At 30.3% G+C, this 16753-nt stretch overlaps 2 protein-coding genes across 6 annotated transcripts in view; one reads left to right on the top strand and one right to left on the bottom strand.

Annotated features, from left to right (window-relative positions):
* Positions 1-176: 176 nt before the first annotated feature.
* On the bottom strand, positions 177-2034 carry LOC126923990 (uncharacterized). The gene is made up of 2 exons (XM_050737986.1): positions 1666-2034; positions 177-410 (listed from the first exon to the last, which is right to left on the bottom strand). The coding sequence occupies exons 1-2, from the start codon at positions 1981-1983 to the stop codon at positions 270-272; spliced, it is 459 nt and encodes a 152-aa protein (XP_050593943.1). The 5' UTR covers positions 1984-2034; the 3' UTR covers positions 177-269.
* A 1469-nt stretch (positions 2035-3503) lies between these two features.
* LOC126923665 (unconventional myosin-Ie-like) overlaps positions 3504-16753 on the top strand; it is a 43122-nt gene continuing 29872 nt past the window's right edge. For 2 of the 5 annotated variants that reach the window (XM_050737369.1, XM_050737352.1), the window contains exons 1-10: positions 3504-3771; positions 7697-7822; positions 8331-8420; positions 8534-8628; positions 10062-10239; positions 10407-10569; positions 11746-11853; positions 12913-13041; positions 15087-15283; positions 16089-16256. In XM_050737369.1, coding sequence (XP_050593326.1) covers positions 7697-7822; positions 8331-8420; positions 8534-8628; positions 10062-10239; positions 10407-10569; positions 11746-11853; positions 12913-13041; positions 15087-15283; positions 16089-16256 — 1254 coding nt within the window. In that variant the 5' untranslated portion in view covers positions 3504-3771. Of the gene's footprint in view, positions 3772-6406; positions 6787-7696; positions 7823-8330; positions 8421-8533; positions 8629-10061; positions 10240-10406; positions 10570-11745; positions 11854-12912; positions 13042-15086; positions 15284-16088; positions 16257-16753 lie in introns of those variants that run through there. The other 3 variants (XM_050737362.1, XM_050737385.1, XM_050737377.1) reach the window with 3 other exon arrangements.

The raw sequence follows: 16753 nt of genomic DNA, 5'->3' as shown, positions 1-16753 counted from the left end.
GTGGTCGTAGCACTCGAACTTAACCCGAACCCAACCCGAATCTCGCGAAATAGTATACCAAATGCATATTGTAAATACGTAAATACTAAAAATAACGTAGATGTAATAAATAAGATGCAATTTTTAGCGTTGTTTGTGAGAAGCGTAACGAATGAAATGGAACTTGTATTCTGTAATACGATAAAGGAGTTTATTATATTTCATTATCATCATAAATTATCCATCTGTTTGATATTACATTTATGTCAGAACACGTATGGTACAGTTTATCATTTCTTGAGTTCACACCGGCATAGATCTTTGTTGAATTTAAAATAGGGCAGGCAGTTATCTTCGCCATAGACATCGCTCTTGCTGCTGTCGAGGAAGCAGAAAGGCATTTCGTTCCAGCAATCCGGACGCATTGAAAACTATAGAAACAGAAAAACAAGTAATTAGAATCGTATAGCCGAATTAAATATATCTTATAAATATAAAATGTATACGGTAATTTTGCAACAAACGAACCGTATCTCAAAACAGCTTAGAATAATATTTTTAACATCCAAGTAAAAAGTTAGAACGACACTCTTAAAATACGAAGGTACAACCATTAAAATACGAAGAGTTATTTCAGCATAAAATACGAATTAACGATTTATATTACATCTTACAACTTTACCTTAAAATTTTCTATTATTTAGGCCAATTTTCTGCACACGAATGAACTTGTGGATGTAAGTCGTTCGTTTCTTAAGAATTGAAAATATTAATTGCGTACGAGCATAATGAAATTAAGAAATTAGTAAAAAGAAGACTCGATTAGCTTGATTTCCGAGAGGCTCGAATGAAACACCACAAACAGAATTATATGTGTAAACATACTCTGTTGGTTTAATCGTAAGTTAGGTATTGATGTTTTGAAATAGAGAAGATTAGATACGCTATGAAAGGTATATATCTTTTCCCACTCGGCACAAATAATTATTAAACGTTACAAAAATATGATTAGTTGTAGAGGTGATTAAAAAAAGATGTATTCTCAACAACAAATGTGACAGATTAGATACTATATATAGTAGATTAAGTAGGATTTATTAAAATATTTTATAATAATAGCTTCTATCCTTGTAACGTCTTATCTATTATCCTACACTGTATATTAAATCGATTCCGATCATTGGTTTTTTCATTTTCTTAGGGAAATGTTATTTTTCGCGAACACAGACAGTATAAAATCTTGAAAGGTGTTTCAAGAACATAAAAAAATCTAGCAGAGAATCGTAAGCAGCGATATGGGTATTTAAAAAACGAACAAAAATACAATTTATCGCACATTTTCCAAATATATCTACGTATAGAGAAATTTATAATATCCCCATTTACCGTACTTCTAATTAATTCTACTACTATTGAAAACAGTTTGCGATGCTCGCTCTATTTGTTGCTCGATCTACTAAAGTCCGAAGAAGAAAAATGTTAAAATTCGATTTAACGATCGAAGATCGTTTAATTGATGTCGTTAGAAACTAGGTACAAGGATAATACATACAATTATAGTTCTTTATAGGCTTCTCTAAATTAAGACACTAGAATATTAAAAACGATACATTTCATATTCATGCAGCGCATAATTTAACGCCTTTGTGAAGTATAAACATTAGAAAGCATAGAAAACAATATTACCTGGCAATGATCGTAAATTATCACCATTTTGGACGTCGACACACAAGTGTTGACATTTTTATAATAATGACGGCCAAAGTCGCATGGAATTTGGATATGCAAATCGTTGGCAAATCTAATCGAGAAACTCGAATGATCGTGTGTGTCATCGACTAGTGTTACAGGTCCGTTGCTGTGTACCAATGCTGCAATAGTTGCGTTCAACTGGGCCTGATCATAGTGAGTATATCCTAGAGTTCCTGGCACGGCAATGCCCATGACTAACAGCATCGAGACCAGAAACACCATGATCAAGTGTTCACTTAACTTTCCAAACATCGTGTCACTCAGTGTGTACCTCTTACCTACAACTTATTTCTAGCTCTTCCGTGTTATATATCTATTGCAACTACCACTTATCGCCATGATAAACTACGTATCTTTGTTCATTGAGCCGCGATAGCATTTTTTCGATTTTTTTTCTGCTTCCTTAACGACAGCATTGTAAAATTAACTATCAAGCGCCAAGTTTCGTCTGTTATCATATTTTATTAATCGATGAAAGTTCTTTCTCAATTGTAAACGTCGTAAACAAAGATTAAATAAATCCTTTCGGTAAAATAACACTATGATAGTTTAATCTATTTCATCATCTGTTTATCGTTTGTGTTCGAGTATCTCTGTAATGTCCATACTCTGATTTCAGTAACTCTAGGTCACGCCGATATTTGCTGAACGTCTCGATTAATTTCATCTTATGATCTACCTATTGCTTATAAGTGATTCATTCGACGCTAGGAAAAGAAGAGATTCGAAAATTTTAGTACAAGTATTCTTCGAGCCGTAAAACAAAAGCCGCATAGGAACAAACGATACTTACGTCTGATTTGTATGGGATTTTGACGCAAATGCAACACAGTCGAGTTAAATTGTATTTCCTTCGTTACTGAAATTATTTATGTACGAGATTATTCAAACTCTACTTGTAAATAGATGAACGGACTTCGCTCGCGATAGAACATATTAAACAATTTGTAAGAATAAAAACGATTAATGCGCGATCTATTGTGTAATTGCAATCATATGGGTATATCGGTATTTCGCAGAAACGGAACGCCTGCATAAAGATTTCCCACTAATGCATGAACATCCGCTGTCTAGTTATTATTAACAAATGTATTTCCAATCTTATGAATTAATTTCCAATATTTGATTTTGTTGAAAAAGTAATTCTGATTCGTTAAAGCAAAGTACAATTAAACATTTTTACGAATTATAGATAAATACCGATTAATTTTGTTAAATGAAATTTTTCAAGATTCACGTTTTATATTATGTATATGTGTTTTTAGCACGGTTCTTGTAATTATTGGAAATATTTGAAATATCTACGAATGAAAGTCTACGACTCTCTACTTTCTAGTACTACAAATGAATGAGCGTCTAAGTTGTTGTAAGTATATATTTACTTTGCAGATGAAAAATCTCACAATTGCTGTATCGTTTTCAGCGCGTTAAGTGTAACGGCGCGTAAAAGTGCCACCTGTTACTGACTTTATCGGCGCGACACCGTTAGAAACGATGACATTGGTTACGAGCTCACGTGTCTACATCTTTACTGTTAAAACATTTCATTCATCGATACCTTCAGATACCTACTCTTACAGTCAAACGGTGTATTCGTGTCAAAAGTATCTCAATTAATATTATAAGTATTTCAATAAACGAGGCATACGAATTAAACATATAATAGAAAAGCTGTAGCATTCGTATAAAATACGCAATGAGAAGCATTCTTGAACGATTACAAACGAAGAGCGTGGTTCTGAGTAAGTCTGACGTATCATGCTATCATAGCAGTTCTGTGACAGGCGTACTGACTCACCGGCTCACCAACTAGTATTTGTCAGACCGTGATACGATCGGGTCTGTTTCGCGATTGTAAACTTTAAATGTTGAAATTTATGTCTCGTGATGATATATTGTGATATTTGTGCCTGTATTTGTATAATGTGATGCTAGTGAAATTATTTATTGTATTTATGTGAGTGCTTCTTTTGTATATTTTCTTATATCCAAATAGTTGTAAAGAAGAAACAAGCAGGTGTTTACTATTTACCAAGCGCGGTAAGTGTCGAAAAAAATTCATATTTACTTTTTCAACCTTGATAATCGTGTACATTGTATAATCAAATGCATTGTAATTGTTTATTCATTTCGTCTAAACATTTTGTCAATAATCAAGTAAATATGGATACAGGACTTTTCTGAGTGAAGGTAAAACTATATAGACATTGTTAATCACTATTGGTGTTTATATTAGTATTAATAATAAATAAAATGTTATTAATGAAAATAAATTTTCCAATAAATAACTATGTATCTAAGGTTATAGTAGGATAATAAACCAAATATAAAATAGATTTATGTCAGATTTATAAAACAGATTTATTTCTACAGAAAAGGATTAATTCTTTGTCTTAATGTAAAAAGAAGATTAAGCATAAATGGTAAAAGACAACCATTGAATAGTTAATTTTATTTCCTCCATATTCTAAATTATCACCGATAAACTTTCTACATTTTTATATCATACACAAGTCTAAGCATGTATGCTAGGCCTATAAGCTCTCTAATATTAAATGAATAGAAATTGAAATAATACCACAAGTAGAAGTGCTATTTTTAAATTACTATTATATTTATCTATTTAGTTTATCCCTGAGTTTACAAGTTAGATCGTTTCTCTTTCTTATTTTAAAGAAGCGATAGGAAGTTACAAAGAAGAAAAGTTAAAAAGAATAAGAGTACGATCCATTAAAATATACAATTGCAGTGAAACATTCTATTATGCTGTTGTAAGTTATAAGTTATTGTTTCAATGACCAATACTGATGATTTTTAATTAACAGTTGCAATATAGTGGTGTTTCAAATATAAAATGATTATAGACATTTGTGTTTCTTTTTTGGGAACAAAGTTAAAATCAATTTGTCTAAATAACTTTATTTAAGGCTACCTATTTTATCACAAATATTAAATACTTAAAATGATATTATACATACATGTATATACAGTTGAAAATGATATAAATAATATCAATGAATTGTGAATAAGATAATTGGAACTCTGGGGCAATATGTTAATAAAATTATAAAACTCATACAAACTCATACATGAGTACCTTTATTATGTTAGGAATGATTTATGTTGTTCAAACAAGAGTTTAATAAATATATACTTCAAAATAATTTCACTTATTCATTGTCAGAGGAATAAATAGAACAAGATCTTAGTTTCTTGTTAACTAATCAGTTAGTAGATTCTATAAAAATTATAGCGTAAACTTCTTATTTTTCAGTTATTAAAGTTTATAAGATATCTATTTGTACGATAAGATAAGTTTGCCTTGATAAGATTATATCCCATTTGTATTGTGATTGCTTTTACCATAGTTTGGTAGAAACTATGCATTTACTACATAAGGAAGTAATTTCTTACATATTTATAAATATGTATAAATTATATATAGTATCCATTATATTTCCAGTTTTGAATAAGTTTCTGGGTAAATGTATTGAAACATTAATAAAGGAAATGTATCTCTTAATTACTAAAATAGTTTCTTGTATGTATAATGATTGTTAGATGTTGCGATTCTAACAATTATTGGATTGAAATATTTAATTTATAATTATATTATATTTGATCAAGTCCAAATTAATTCAAATTTATTTTGTATGGTTAGGACTGGATCTTATACAAGACATTGTACTCTTATTAGTTATATCAATATATTATATATAACAGTTATATAAAAAGGTATATTTATATCATTAGAACTGATTACATTATATCATTGAAATGTTAAATAGATTGTAAATTAATAATTACACGTAATCTGTATAGTATATTTTTTGCCAATTGTTTTTTCTCATTGCATACCTCATGACGGATAGGGAAATAAATAAACAAAATTTTTAATAAAACATTTAATGAAAAAGATCTATAATATACATATAGGTAAGGTAAAAACATTGCTTGTATACTCCTAGAACTTTCATGGAGATAATTATTTATAGATTGTAATTTATTACTTCGTCGTTTTTTTTTACTGTTTTTTTGTTGTCTTTTTACAGATAATCTTATTGAATTTCATTCGATTAAATATAGACTAGATTAATCTTTCTATAATACAATCATTGTATAAAAAATATATTGCACCTATAGAATACACGATACGTACATATTTCTTAATTTTCTTACCGTATAACTACAATGCGATACTACAATGCGAAAGATATGATCCAGATGTTATAAATGTTCGGGAAAATTTAAAGTAAACAGTACAAAAGATTTTTTCCCTAAGGGAATAAAATAGTACGCAAAAGATTTTAGTTAATAGAAGAATATTAAGTATATCTGTTTATTTTGAATAAAAATATCGGCTTTTATTTGAGGCATATTACTAAAAAAAAATTAGTAGTAAACGATACCTGTAATTTAATTTAAATTCATTGAATTCATTAAAGATAAATTATATAAAAGCAAAGTTTAATAAGACTTTGTAGTTATGATTAAATAGTTTAAGTTTCCTAATATAGGCAAATACTTTTTTATTTTCTATATCAAAACAGAATCTTATTTTGATTATTATAATGAAAAATTATTAAAATTTGTATTCTTATCGGATTAAAATAAATAATAATTTTATATTTGAATATATGAATTTAAATGTATATATATGCATATTTTTTTTTAGTTTCACGTACAATGTTTAAAACGATGACGAATCATGATTCTTGAAGAAATATTGACAACATTGAAAGACCGGTTATCTGTGTTTAGCACGGTATAATTTGTTACCTTGAACTCAATAAATTGGACGAGGTGGAATATGCCTTGAAAGAAATAATTGTCGTTGTTAACGTTACTTTGCTACGTAAGAATATATGCAGTCCGTTCGTCCTTTATTATACGCGGTTACTGGAATATTCTCCCGAAAGATACCTTCGATAAAAACACTTTTAGTAAATGTTGTTCTGACAGAAAGAAAAGGAGAACAATTACGTATATACATATATAGAAAAGACAGGTCTCATCGATTCCAACGACTTTGATATACATACATATGTTATCAAGGTTAGTGTCCTAATAATAATCGTAATTTCACGTATGTATATGTTGCACTAAAAACGTCAACTCGGTAAATGTATATAGGTACTAGCTATATAAATTATAGGTATAAACAAAAGACAAAGATTAAGCTTGGATTGGGTAAATTGCCGTAAATGCAGATGTATGTAATTTTGAGCGAATAGAAGCAATGCTGAAACGACGTTCGAAGGGAATCCTGATTTCTGTATCGATACAAGTTGAACCTGATATTCATTCGTCGATACAGATCTGTATACATTGTAACACGTATCGTGAAACGTAGATGTCGATGTCTGCTATGCATAGGTGAACTGTCATCGATGCGTTCGCGTTACGTTTACGCGAAGTTTTCTCGTATCGTGCTCGTTATGTACAGTGGAACTTTGCTTATCCGCACCTCGTTTATACTTTATGTAAACAAGTCTTTGTTTAGCTATACTGTTCAGTTATATGAACTCATAACTGAGCCTATTATTCGAACGATCTGTCCCTCCACATGTTCGGATAAACGAAGTTCGATTGTATTTCTCCTTTGATTATTTGAATTATCGAAACAAGCCTACTCAAATATACTTACGAACTGCAAATGCTTCTGTGGATAGTATCGTATTTATGCGTATATAGAACATTAAAAATATTTCATATAACGTTCTTAAAACTACTAAACTTACAAGAACGGTTACATACATATATGCAGGATGTCCGGTTCGAAGCATTGCACGCAGTTGTTCTCCGAATTAATCACCGTTTCTACATTGTAGCAATCTTTCTGCCCAAAATAAGCAAGTATCAGACGACTTATAGATTGATGATGATACAGAGCGTGATTTCCTTTGATCGTTTAATAAATTTTACAGAGAGTAGCATGAATAGGAAAATTTTATTTTTGTTTCAGATGTATCATTGGCAGAGTCAAAATGTTAAAGTTTCCGGAGTGGATGATATGGTTTTGCTCCCGAAAATTACCGAGGATGCTATTACCGAAAATCTTCGAAAAAGATACATGGATGACTATATATTCGTATCCTTAAATAATTGTTATAACAACAATAATTCTTTATTCTAAGGAATATATCGTTATACGTATTATATGTATAATTGTAATATATAATATAATGTAATGTTTAATATATATGTACTAAAGATTATTATGTTAAGATATATTAAGATTACGGTAAGAAATTTAATAATGTACATGTGTATAATACACCGAAGCTCCTGGATATTTGCGGAATAAGATGACCGAGAGGAAATTTATGGTTTTAAGAATACATTATCAATATCAGATATGTAAACTCTTGGTTTAAGGAAGTACGAAAGATTAATAGTATAAAAGATTAAAAGGTACTATTTTTAAGCGATGATACTTTCAACGGCAAATTTATATAAGAAAGATTATTATAAACTAAAAAATAGTAAATTAATCTTTTCGTTGCTGAAAACGTCATGAAACGATCTATGTTACTATGTCACGCTTCTGATTTTGATGTTGCAAATAAGATCATATTAATTTCCTTAATAGCTATTAGACATGTATTGGTCCTGTATTGGTATCGATTAATCCTTTTAAGCAAATGCCATATTTTGGAGATAGGGAAATAGAAATTTACCAGGGTGCGGTAAGTAACAAGCGTACGTAATTTACGTAGTATCTAAATTATAAACGTCATAGTCGTATGAAAAGATCTTAATTTACGATACTTGTGATTAAATCAGTTTTCATCTGTTTCAGGTACCGTATGAAAATCCTCCACATATATATGGATTAGCAGACAATATGTACAGAAATATGTTAATCGATAAGGAAAATCAATGTGTTATCATCAGGTAAAATAAATGTCCTTGCATGAAAATAGTATTTCTAAAATAATTGCTTTGCTCCGAGGTTTAAAATATCCCAAGTGCTTAAATTTCCTTAGCTGCTTAATAATTAAAAATAATTACAATTTGAGAAGAAAGATATTGTATAAAATGAAAAAGACAATGGACATATTATTACTTTAGACGGAGATATCGTTTTTATTGTTTTATATATGTATTTATATGTCCCGTTAATGTGTAATGGTTTATATATATGTACGAAGGATCTATTAGTGCGTTATTGATCGTAGGGAGATCATGCTTGAAAATGCTTGAAGCGCACCAGCTTGTATAGGCTACGACTTACTGTTGCAATCTGCTATTGTAATTCATATGGAAATCTCTTTCGCTTAAACGAAATATTAGTAGCATACAGGTGTATAGTAGGTAGCAGGTAGTAGATAGTAGATTTATAAAGTAATTCTTTGCGCCAAACGCATTATAAAAAATCTTGGCTAATATCTATAAAGGCAGCTGAAGATATCTTGTTCTCTTCAAGATTATTTCCTATTTCGTTCACTATCCGATGTATTTGCTCCATCGCAGAATGTTGTTATCGCAATACAAACTGATACTGTGAAATGAGATTATTGTTGTGAATCATAGGTTTTAGTTGTTTCACGATTGAAGTACTTTTGATAATATTGCGAGTAGACAAATTGGTCCTACAAGAATACGAATCATTTATCATAGCTTGGAAATACACAAATAATTCGTTAATAAGAATAACGTTTAATCGCACGTGGAATAGATTTTTGACAAAAAAGTAGTTGTCTTCTTTGTTTCTTAAGTTCAATACGGCCTTTATATCTGCTACGATTAATACTAATAATTTTGTAATTTCACTATATAACTTTCGCCTTTTTCTTCGTGACAAATTGTAAGTTGTCTTTTATCAAAGCTAGTATACTTTCCGATTCGTGACACGTTAAAATAAAATTTCGCAGTATATTATAAAAGTATCGGTGTTAATTGCTTCTGGAACTAAATATACAAAATAATTATACATAAAAAGTAAATCTGTTTCATAGGTCGAATCGTTCTTAAGGATTGCTAGATTTGCTGAACGTAACGATCGTAAAAATAAGACAATTTTCTGTTAAAAATCTGTCGTACTATTTTCAAGCTATATAAATGGTTCGTATTTTCATAATACGAATAAATCATCATGATATTTAAATTATCCTCTCTGATACAAGGCAGCAGATACAGAGATAGTGCAATGTACGAATAATAATGTATGTAACTGTGCACTGTACTCGTGTACATACAGTATGTACTTCGACGTATTCTTCGAAAGTCTAGCAATTTTACCCTCGCAATACTAAATAAACAATAATATTTGTAGTCGGCAGAAAATAATGCGTAATCGAATTATTTTATTTATTTCCATTTTACAGTGGAGAATCAGGTGCTGGTAAAACAGTTTCAGCAAAATACATAATGTCATACATCGCGAAGATTAGCGGTGGTGGTACACACGTGCAAAAAGTAAAAAACGTCATTTTGGAATCTAATCCTCTTTTAGAAGCTTTCGGCAATGCGAAAACTATGCGGAACAATAACAGTAGCAGATTTGTACGTTTAATTCTAGATTTCTTTTATTTTATCAAGATTATTTATTCTCGTTACTTATTTTATTTATTTCATTTTAGCTGTTAGTTTTGTTACTAATTGAAACGAAAATAGAAAATAAATATCCTTAGCAAAGTAAGCAAGCATTTTTATAAATATATTTCTTTCAGGGGAAATATGTAGAAATGCAATTCGGTCCTAGTGGCCAACCAAGCGGGGGAAAGATTTCGAACTTTTTGTTAGAAAAATCGAGAGTCACTTGTCATAATAACGATGAAAGAAATTTTCATGTATTTTATCAACTTGTAACAGGTGCAAACCAGCAAATGAAATGTAAATACCAAATAATCTTTCTTATTATCGTTGGTGGGAAAATTACAAATTTGTTTTTTATATTTTATTTTAGTCGTATCTCATGTCTCATACAAGGTATTCACTCTAATGATCTGCAAAGTTTTTTTTTCGTCACGAACCGCAAATACTTGAATACTTTCCTTTTCTGTTACCGTTTACGGCGTGTGAAATTGTAGAGTTTCCGTTTTATGATAAGTTATCATTAATTTTGCATCGTATAAAGTACGAATGACTCGTCAACGTCTTACGAGAAATAACGAACAAACTATACACGTAGCGTTTGCGACATATTGCGCTAAAAGATTGTTCATTTATTTTTAACATTATTTTAAGTTGTACGTGTTACGATATTTCCTCGTATACCTTTTTTACATCGTACGATAAATTTCCTACGAAGAAGAGATTGGGCAGTCGTATATCTTACTTATAAACCGCATTTCGAAGAAAACTTACAGGAAAGTTAGAGGAAACTTTTTGAATTATACCTTTCTTTCCTCGTATTGGTCGTTAAGCGCAATTAAGAGAGGGATATAACTTGTCTGGGCTGTATGGAGCATTATTTTCACTGCTACAAATTTTTGGTATTACGTGAACAAGAATTGTTAGGCTTTTGGCAATATAATATTTAAAAAGAATCGTGTAACTTCACTTTAGAAAATTTTACGTAATCTTGAATTTTGTCATGGAAAAGCAGTATTTCAAGGATGTTTGCTTCCTGTTATTCGTTTTAATAGAGATCTATTTTCATTAACTATCTTTTTATCGGATTCTTTTATCTTATATTGAACTTTTATATCGGATTACATGACAAAAAACATCATGCAGACCGATACAGTGAACACCACATTGTATAGCATGAACCTTGAACAGGCGGAGACAAAAATAAGTGGACAGATAGTGCGAAAATAGGTATGAATGAAGTATCCTCGAATACGTCTGTATAGAAAGATATCTAAATATTAATTTCAATTATCTATTAAATAAACCATGTACTGTAATATGCATGTATAATAAACGAAACTTAATTATATAACAATAGTACTAGTTCGATTAAACTTCATTCATACCTATTTGCACCACTTATCTATTTATTTTTGTCCGCGTCTGAATAGTTGCTGTTTCTATGCTCTATGCGTGTAATCTTTTATTTTTCAGCTGAACTTGGATTGATGGATGTTGATTATTACCACTACCTCAATTATGGCGAAGGGCATAAAGTCGATGACGTGAACGACGTTCATGACTTTGAAGCAACTTTAAAAGGTAAGAATTTGAGTTCCCGAATATGCGAGTGTTGCAAGGATTACAGAAACTGAGGTTCAAGGATCATTTAGGTATCCGAAATTCATCCAATTTTTGAGTAATTTAGCGAATAGGTTCTTGATAAAATAACATTACTGTTATAAGATGATGAATAAAAAAGTTGTTGTCGTTATTTCTAGTACAAAAGTATAAAAGTGTAAAATATTTCAAAAACAAAGGTTCTAAAAGAAAATGTTTCAGGCAAAAGTTTTACTCTTAAAAGTTATATCGATTTATTTTATTGATATTATTTACATCGCTTATATCACGATCGTAATATCCGTTCGACCTTGACTAGGTGGATCAAGGTTTCTTAAATGGGACATTTTTAATCAAAGTGAACTTTTCATTTTTAAAAGCTTCGCGAGCGCTATTATTAGTGCGAAAGGATTAACGACGATGAATTACAATGACAAGCACTGTACAAAAAGTATTTGTACATAATCCCAATGAAGCGATTTTTCTAGCAGACTCCCTACATCTGCTTTCAGTTTTCATAATATTAATTTTTAGTAATCGTATGAAACTGTACAAGTACTTATTGCACTGTAAGCGACCACAAGCTGAACAATAGTATCGTTGGCTCTAGAGAATTTCACTCCAAATGAGAGGAAGTAACGAGATTGTTTCCTGGAAAGAGAATCGACATACCTGGAGGAATAGAACGAGAAAATTCTCTCATCTTGTTCTAAAATTCCTGAATGCAATGAATGTCTCAATGAATTACATTTACATTAAGAAAAAGAAAGGAAGAAGAAAAGAATAAAGAACAAGCATATAAATAATTATTAATACGTAATACGTATATGTCCTGAAGATACCACAATGTAGTCGACCGTAGGTCTTATTTTGGGTCGTTAAAAGAATCGTATTATATCGCTGGAAGTGCGACTCCTAAAATAAAATGAAAATTACGAAACTTTCCATTGATGTAACAGTTGCTAGTGTTTAGAAATTTATTCTTATATTCTTACGTTTACCCTTATCTTAAATTATCGATCGTTATTTTATTCGTTTCAGCATTGAACATAATGGCGATGAGCGATTCCGAAGTAACTGATATTTTCAGACTCGTTGCTGGAATACTTCACGTAGGAAATATTCAATTTGTCGAGAACGGAAATTATTCACAAATCGCTGATAAACGATGTAAGTACGGATTAATGAAAAAAGTTATAGTTAAAGATGGAAACCTTGAAAGTTGCGACCTTGTTGAAAACAAATTGCTTATAGAGTAATTAAGAAAATAGCCCTCTTTTCTTCGTGTATACATAGTGGCTGAACTAATGATAGCAGTACAGTCGAATTAACATCTTTTCGCATATTTTTACTTACTATAATTAAACCACGGGTGAACCTAATATCATTTCGTATATGTATACTATATCTTAAAGATGTGCACAAATACGTGAAATACAAGTAAAACGGTAATCTTTAAGTCATTAAAAAAGTAGATATTGCGTTAAATACACAGTTATGCATGTATATTTACATGTATCAGGTCTGTAAATATGAAACCGGAAATTGCTTATAGATGGCCCTAGCAGATAATGTAGTTATCGCTAAACTGCGTCATTGATGCCAAAAGTCTTTGTTGACATCTCAGAAACATTTTCGACTCAGAACAATACAAGTTTCATACAACAGCATAGTTTATAATAGCGTTGAACATGTCGAATTTTGTGCCTGGAAACTACGATTTGCGGACAGCATTGATTTTCTGTTACCATTTGAAGAAAACTGCTGTAGAATCGCGTCAAATCCTTGTCAAAGCTTACGGTGAGCATGCCCTTGGTAAATCACAGTGCTTTGAGTGGTTTAAAAAATTCAGAAGTGGCAATTTTGACGCGAGGAACGAAGAACGTGGAACGTGGAACGTGGAACGTGGAACGTGATCTATTATGAGCTGTTAAAACCTGGCGAAACCGTTAATACTGAGCGCTACCGACACCAAATGATCGATTTGAATCAAGCTTTGCGTGAAAAACGACCAGAATATCAAAAAAGGCAACACAAAGTAATTTTGCTTCATGATAATGCACCATCGCATACAGCAAAACCGGTCAAGGAAACGATCGAAGCGTTCAGTTGGGAAATACTTTCGCACGCGGCTTACTCACTAGACTTGGCTCTGTCCGATTACTATTTATTTGCATCGATGGGACACGCACTTTCTGACCAGCACTTCACTTCTTACGAAAATGTACGAAAATGCCTCGATGACTGGTTTGCCTCAAAAGAGCGACAGTTTTTTTGGCGTGGCATCCACCAATTGCCAGACAGGTGGGAAAAATGTATAGCTAGCGATGGGCAATACTTCGAATAAAATATTTTTAATCATTTTCATACAATAAACGTGTATTTTCTATACAAAAATTCCGGTTTCATATTTACATACCTGGTATGTATACATTATACATGTTCGGTTATCAAAGGCAAATTTCAAGCTACTTAAAATGTATCTTTCTTCCCCATTCAGTGTTATAACTTATATCGTTATTTGTAAAATGTAGTTAACGCGTTGATGTTTATTTCGGATTCCTGAATTCGTGCGATATACGTGTACGCGGTTTGTAAATCTTTTTGCGTTAATTATATGTCCTCTACTTGGGACTTGGAACCGAAAGAATGATAAACGTTTTTAATATAATAGTAATATGCAGTCACGATTGTTATGAAATAGTAGCAAATCATTTTACTATAAGAAATGAATAGGAAGAAACAAATTTTCAACAAAGTTAAGCTTTATATTATAACGTGATACAAATAAGGTTCTATTTGTCTGTCTGTTTTTCGGTGATACCTTTTTGAAAACTTGCAATTTTCTTATATTGCATATGTCTATATAGAAAATAGACCTCTTTGTCCGAGGTTTCGTTTTCGAGAAAACCGAGTTGCGAGAAATATTTATCAAATATATTTGAATATGGTTATTTCCGGATTGCACGTGAGAATAAGTAAAAATTGTAGAATAAAATTTGTTTACAAGATGCTTCGTTTCTGAGACAAATAAATTTGAAGATTTACCATACGCGTGTACTAGGTCGATTCTTAATTAAAACGCATATAGACTTTTGTGACTGTCTATATCTGACTCACTGCATACGATACAATGGGTTAGTTGCTTGGCTGAACAGATTAGGTTACTAATACATGAAACGAAGCATTTATTACATATCGTCTATATATTTCAGATCTCGATTTTCCATCCCATTTGCTTGAGATTTCAGTAAAGCAGCTATCTCAAAAATTAATATCACGTCAATTTGAATCCAAATGGGGAAGTCAATCTGAGAGCGTTGATGTTACGTTAAACGTAGAACAAGCTGTCTATACTCGGGATGCATTGGCGAAAGATATCTATGCTAGACTCTTTGATTATCTGGTTAAAGTAAGTGCATATATTTCTATGCTAACAATTAATCAACGGTCTTAAAAATATGTTATCCAATTGAAATCTAAGTTTCACATAGTAGTTGTTATATGCGTTTGATTTGTTATAACGTTCATAATCGATTAAATTTTACAATTTTTCAGCAAATACAACATTTAAGATATTATATTTCGTCGGCACGTTATTTAAATTTTATACTATAAACGTGGTAATTTTTATAAAAAGAAGCGGCAAGTATTTATATCAAAGAATATTTGATATTTAAAGAAATCCTTAGAGCCACCAATATCAGAATATCTTCCTTGCTCTTTAAACATTCATTTGAACAAACGAAATTTAATATCAGAAAAGTGATAGTTCTATTATTTGAACATTTTCTAGTTCTTTTCTTGATAATACAAATAGTTTTTCACTTTGTAAAGAAACAATGAGTTTTATTACTTTGTTATTATATATTATATATTATATACTATATGTTAGACTATAAATTTATTTTTGTAAGAGAAGATTTTAATTTTCAACTTAAGATATTACTTTTTAAGTTTATAACTTTAATGAAAAATAACTTTAATAAATTCCGAGCTTAATGAAGCTGAATATTTTGATGTTACTTGGCATTTCTGTATGTATATGTATTAATTAATTGAAGATTTCGGTTTCAAAAAACAAATACAGTTCTCTAATTTTATGTATATATATTCTACCACTATCTTAGTAAACTTTAATGTCAGAATTTATAATTTTACAAGTAAATTAGAATATTAGCTTCTGTATGAGTTACCTTGTATATTAATGTTTGCAGAAAATTAATTCAGCTATGGAAACCAATACCGAGGGTCTTGAAATTGGAATTTTGGACATTTACGGATTTGAGATTTTTGAAAAAAATGGTTTCGAACAATTTTGTATAAATTTTGTGAATGAGAAACTACAACAGATCTTCATAGAGCTCACTCTAAAGGCAGAACAAGTAAGTACGAATTTTGTTTCAGATTCTTGGTATAGTTTAATAATTTTTTATACTAAACTATATAATTATAACTATAAGTTTAAATAAACTGATTTTTATTGTTCGTGAATGATTTTATAATTTTATTGAAACTATATTATAATTTTATTATGATTTATAATTAAAATAATTTCAATGTTCATTGATTTTCGCTTATTCGTAGATACTTAAATATTACAATTCATTTGTTAACGTTGCATACGATACGCGAGATCTAGAAAAATATATCTTAATTTTCACAAATTACTTTAACTTTCAATTTTCACTAATATTGTACCATAAATTCTGAAAGTAACTTTAACAAGTAAAGTTGGTTCGGTATAAAATTGAGTGGTTTCAAGATGCATATTTAGCGAGTATAGAAATAAAAGATATAAAAAGTATAAAAATATATAAGATCGAACGTTCGTAAATTAAATCTGTTGGTTAATTTTCATGAAGAGACTTTTCCATTAATC

Source organism: Bombus affinis, chromosome 2 (assembly GCF_024516045.1).
Source record: "Bombus affinis isolate iyBomAffi1 chromosome 2, iyBomAffi1.2, whole genome shotgun sequence".
Taxonomy (NCBI): domain Eukaryota; kingdom Metazoa; phylum Arthropoda; class Insecta; order Hymenoptera; family Apidae; genus Bombus; species Bombus affinis.
This window is presented reverse-complemented; position numbering and strand designations above follow the sequence as displayed.

Bases quoted from the DNA above. Each gene is read 5' to 3' on its own strand.
- LOC126923990 (XM_050737986.1), bottom strand. From the start codon at position 1,983: ATGTTTGGAAAGTTAAGTGAACACTTGATCATGGTGTTTCTGGTCTCG. The intron at 411-1,665 runs GTAATATTGTTT...CTGTTTCTATAG, and splicing joins TAATTTACGATCATTGCCAG to TTTTCAATGCGTCCGGATTG.